The 5,107-nt window shown below is 48.2% G+C and overlaps 1 protein-coding gene across 1 annotated transcript; it reads left to right on the top strand.

The window, feature by feature from the left end:
• Positions 1–2,177: 2,177 nt before the first annotated feature.
• On the top strand, positions 2,178–4,622 carry MRGPRD (MAS related GPR family member D). Its single transcript, XM_055094638.2, has one exon. It carries the CDS (start codon positions 2,485–2,487, stop codon positions 3,448–3,450), a length of 966 nt encoding a protein of 321 aa, XP_054950613.1. The 5' UTR covers positions 2,178–2,484; the 3' UTR covers positions 3,451–4,622.
• The last annotated feature ends 485 nt before the right edge of the window (positions 4,623–5,107 follow it).

The raw sequence follows: 5,107 nt of genomic DNA, 5'->3' as shown, positions 1-5,107 counted from the left end.
GAATCACTTAAAACCAGGAGTTGGAGGTTGCAGTGAGCCAAGATCGTGCCACTGCACTCCAGCATGGGCAAAAAGAGTGAGACTCCATCTCAAAAAAAAAAAAATCAATGTTATTATTAATTATTTTACAGGATGTAATAAAGGATTTGAGAACAGAGAGACATTTCAGGCTATGGACATAATGACTTAACATTGTGAATGTGACAATTCTCTAATACAATAATCTGCAAATTCTATGAGTTTCTACTGAAAACTTGAGAGTTTCTTTCTTTTAGGAATTCCAAAAATTTGCTCTAAAATTTTAAGGAAGAATAAAGATTCACAAATGGCTAATTCAATTTTGGCAAACAAAGTTAAAGAAGGGAGATGCATCTCATAAAATAAAATGACATAGCAGAAAGACATATTTAAAAACAAAACAAAACAAAACACTGTGTTAATGTTGTAGGAACTGAGAGACAAACCAATGACACAGAATGAAGAATGAAATTAAAAACCCAGTCCCATGTGTAAATGGGAACTTAATAAGTCAATAGGGAAAGGATAGACTGTTTAGGAGACAGTGTTAGGAAAGCTGATCCATACTATGGAGGAAAAATCAAGCTCATAAAAAATAGATTCCAGTTGGATCCAAGAACCAAAATCTGAATGGGAAAAACTATAAAAGTAATAGAAGAAAATAGAAAAGACTACATTTTTTATCCAGGGAGACAGAATACTTTCAGATTTAGAAGACACAAAATTTCAGAGAAAAAAATTCTGAAGAGTTGGCTATACCAAAATTTAGGATGTCTTCCAACCAAAGTTCACAATAGATAAAGTTGCCATAAAAAACAGAGCGTTCTCAGAGAAAAATATCTGCAATGTCTAAATCCAGGAAGGCATTAATACCTAGAAATACAAGCAACTCTTGCAAATCAGAAAGGAAAAGAAAAGAAACCCAATTGAAAAATGGACAACAGGTGTGAACAGACAATTTGAAGAAGGGGAACTCCAAATGGCTAACAGATATATGAATTGATGCTCAAACTCACTGTAATCACAGAAATGCAAGTTAAAACATCTACAGTATATCACTTTGCAACCATCAGGTTGGCAAAAGTTAGAAAAACAAATAACACCAAGTGTTGGTGAGAGAATGAGAAAATGTAAACATTCCTATTCTGCTGGTACAGGTGAAACCTGAAGCAGCCACTCAGAAAAAGAATTACCAGGCAATATTTAGTGAAACTAAATGTGCATATGTTCTATGACCGAGCAATCCTCCTCCAAGAATGTATCCCAGAAAAATCCTGAGTCAAGTCCAATGGGTACATGCATGAGGATGTCCAACACAGTGTTTTGGTGATAATGGGAATTTTGAAGCAAGCTGAGGATCCACAGTAAGGAATGGATAACAGATCAATGTGCATGATGACATTTTAAACCACAACTTTTGCATACAGCCACCTGGATATATCCTACAAACATATTGTCAAGTGAAAAATAAAAAACCCATCATTAATTCTAAATCACAACATTTATGTAAATTTAAAACACAATGGGCAACCACTCCATCTTGAAAGATATTGAGGTGTCCAAGGATTTGCGTGAAACAGGTTGGATGGATGCAAGCGGCAGGAGGAAAAAGGCAGCTAAGATGGGATGGGGAAGGAAACTTGAATAAATGGAGGGTTTTTAATGGGCTGATGCTCATGGTGTGTCTTAAACTAAGGAGTGTAGTTAATTCTACTCTTTGCCCTGAGGTCTAATTTTTTTTTTTTTTTTAAGAGACAGCATCTCGCTCTGTCTTCCAGGCTGGGGTGCAGTGGCGGGACCATGGCTCACTACAACCTCAATATGCCAGGCTCAAGCGATCCTCCCGCCTTGGCCTTTCAAGTAGGTGGGACCACAGGTGTGTGCCACCATGCCTGGCTAATTAAAAAAAAAAAAATTGTAGAGATGAGATCTTGCTATGTGGCCCAGGCTGGTCTCAAACTCCTGGCCTCAAGCAAGCCTCCCAAAGTGCTGGGGTTACAGGCATGCACCACCACGCCCAGCCCTAAGGTCTATTGTTTTTTTAATTAACTCACAGGGTTTGACAATTACAGGAGAAAAAAAAATGATTTCAAATGCTTCTATCAAATACTTTTTCTACATCTATTGATAATAATGATTTTTCTATAATAGATGTAGAAAAAGCATTTGATAAAATCCAATACTTCTCCATGATTTAAAAAATAATTCAAAGCAAGATAGAAGAGAATTTTTTAACCTGATAAAGGGTATCTATAACAGCTTTGTAGCTATAAAGGTGACCCTGGAGGCAGATCTGGGCTGAGTGAGTCACAGGAGTGGGGGAAGGTTAAGCCTCCCGGTCATGGTCTGTTACATAAAGAACCTGGAGGGGAGAGCTCTGAAGCTGGAAATTCGAGGGGCACCCAGGGGTCCCCCGTGGTCCCAGCAACACAGAATTTCACATTGGTGCATCTTCCTCTCGTAGGGATGAACCAGACTTTGAATAGCAGTGGGACCGTGGAGTCAGCCCTAAACTATTCCAGAGGGAGCACAGTGCACACGGCCTACCTGGTGCTGAGCTCCCTGGCCATGTTCACCTGCCTGTGCGGGATGGCAGGCAACAGCATGGTGATCTGGCTGCTGGGCTTTCGAATGCGCAGGACCCCCTTCTGCATCTATATCCTCAACCTGGCGGCAGCCGACCTCCTCTTCCTCTTCAGCATGGCTTCCATGCTCAGCCTGGAAACCCAGCCCCTGGTCAATACCACTGACAAGGTCCACGAGCTGATGAAGAGACTGAAGTACTTTGCCTACACAGTGGGCCTGAGCCTGCTGACGGCCATCAGCACCCAGCGCTGTCTCTCCGTCCTCTTCCCTATCTGGTTCAAGTGTCACCGGCCCAGGCACCTGTCAGCCTGGGTGTGTGGCCTGCTGTGGACGCTCTGTCTCCTGATGAACGGGTTGACCTCTTCCTTCTGCAGCAAGTTCTTGAACTTCAATGAAGATCGGTGCTTCAGGGTGGACATGGTCCAGGCCGCCCTCATCATGGGGGTCTTAACCCCAGTGATGACTCTGTCCAGCCTGACCCTCTTTGTCCGGGTGCAGAAGAGCTCCCAGCAGTGGCGGCGGCAGCCCACACGGCTGTTCGTGGTGGTCCTGGCCTCTGTCCTGGTGTTCCTCATCTGTTCCCTGCCTCTGAGCATCTACTGGTTTGTGCTCTACTGGTTGAGCCTGCCGCCCGAGATGCAGGTCCTGTGCTTCAGCTGGTCACGCCTCTCCTCGTCCGTAAGCAGCAGCGCCAACCCCGTCATCTACTTCCTGGTGGGCAGCCGGAGGAGCCACAGGCTGCCCACCAGGTCCCTGGGGACTGTGCTCCAACAGGCGCTTCGCGAGGAGCCCGAGCTGGAAGGTGGGGAGACGCCCACCGTGGGCACCAATGAGATGGGGGCTTGAGAGCTGCCCACAGGTGCTTCCCATCTGTGCGAGCCCATGCCCTGGAGATTCCCAAGCCGTGAGCTGCCTCCCATCTCGTCCCTGCCAAGTGTCTGGCCCGCCTTCTTGGGGGAGCCCCAAGGACTTTGCAGCTGCATGTGGGGGTCACTTCCCTGCATGTCAAAACTCCCCACACCACCTGTGTCCTGGATCTCACAATGCAACCCCGCTGGAAGATGCAATTTATTTGTTTATAGCAGATCATCTGGTTGGGGGAAAATATTAGCTTTTAGCCCTACCCTGCTTTAAGCTGGTTATCTATGGGTGGATAACAGAAATCTCATTTGAATATGAAAGCTTTCTCCCACCCACCTTCTCTGCCTAAGACGGCATCTTTGTGGAGGAGGCAGGTGACCTCCGGTGATGTTTGGCCCTATGCTGGTCCTTGGGTGGCATCAACTGGCCACCAAGGTGGTGCCCCCGTGCACCTTTCCCCAGGTGTGCCTGAAGTCTGGCAAGTAAACGGTGTCGCCATCGCTGACCCGGATCTCGCTGGCTGTGGGCCATGAGACTCTGCCCCACCATCCCTCTGACCCCTAGCCAGCCCTTGACCCCTGGCATTTGCTATGAGGTCACCTTACCCTGTCACCCCTCGCACCCAGGGCAGGCCTGTTCACTTTCCTCCAGGCCGCACTGGGAAGGGAAGAGCCTCTGCCTGGCTTCACTGGCAGTCACTCCAGCAGACGCTGATAGGACAGTGCCCCAGGCAGTGGAGGGCAGCCTTCCAGGCAGTGTCCCCCAGAGCCAGAGTCTCATACCTCACTGACTGTCCCTCCCAGGGCCCCCTCACTTTGCCCAAAAGCCCAAAGATGGAACATCTGGGACACACATCAGCTGGCTCCACTCTCCTCCCTCCCCCTTTCCTTCCCACAGTCCCCTGGGTCCAGAACAAGGCAGATGTTTCCTGCACTTTCCACAAATCACAGCCCTTTCCTACCACCCAGCATCCAGCCTCGAGGCTCGGGGCTTGCATGGAGGGGGTGCAAGACAGGAGGTCCCTGCAGAGTCAGTCCTGGACTTAAAGAGGTGAGGGAGGAGGAAAGACGGAAGTGGAAAGATCCTGTCTCCAGACCACAGCCTGGCCTGCAGGCCTGGCACCTGGCTGCGTCATCCTGTTTTTCAGGTCAGAAGGTGAAAATGATCTTGTTCTTTCTCTTGGCATCTTTCTGAAGCAGTTTTCAGTCTCCTCCCAAAAGATGGAGCCTTCGAGCCAGCCAGGGCACAGGTCAGATCCTGAGACAGGAGAGGACAGCTCATCAGTAAGCTATAAAATACACCCCTGGAATCAACTCTCACAGCCTGCAGTTCTGTGCCGTGGCAGGTGATGGTGTCCTGGGGACTCGAAGACTGTGCCCTGGACAGGACTCCCCTTCCTGGGCTCCCCCTGGGTGTTCATTGCCCTGGGCTGGGGGCTGTGCAGCCCTCCCAGAAGGAGAAATTACCTCTGAGTGCTTTCCCATCTAGGGCTCAGGCCCCCAGGTCTGTGTGTCCCAGAGAAGCATGCGAGGCAGAGTGGTGGCTCTTTCTCAGTCATTCCAGCATTTAGCGGAGCACTTGGTACCAGCACTGGCCTCAAATGCCAGATGCACTTAACAAGTGCTCATTTGGCCAGTAAGAG

This window comes from Pan paniscus, chromosome 9 (genome assembly GCF_029289425.2).
Source record: "Pan paniscus chromosome 9, NHGRI_mPanPan1-v2.0_pri, whole genome shotgun sequence".
Lineage (NCBI taxonomy): Eukaryota > Metazoa > Chordata > Mammalia > Primates > Hominidae > Pan > Pan paniscus.
This window is presented reverse-complemented; position numbering and strand designations above follow the sequence as displayed.

Excerpts from the sequence above, each read along its gene's own strand:
- MRGPRD (XM_055094638.2), top strand. The coding sequence starts at position 2,485 with ATGAACCAGACTTTGAATAGCAGTGGGACCGTGGAGTCAGCCCTAAAC.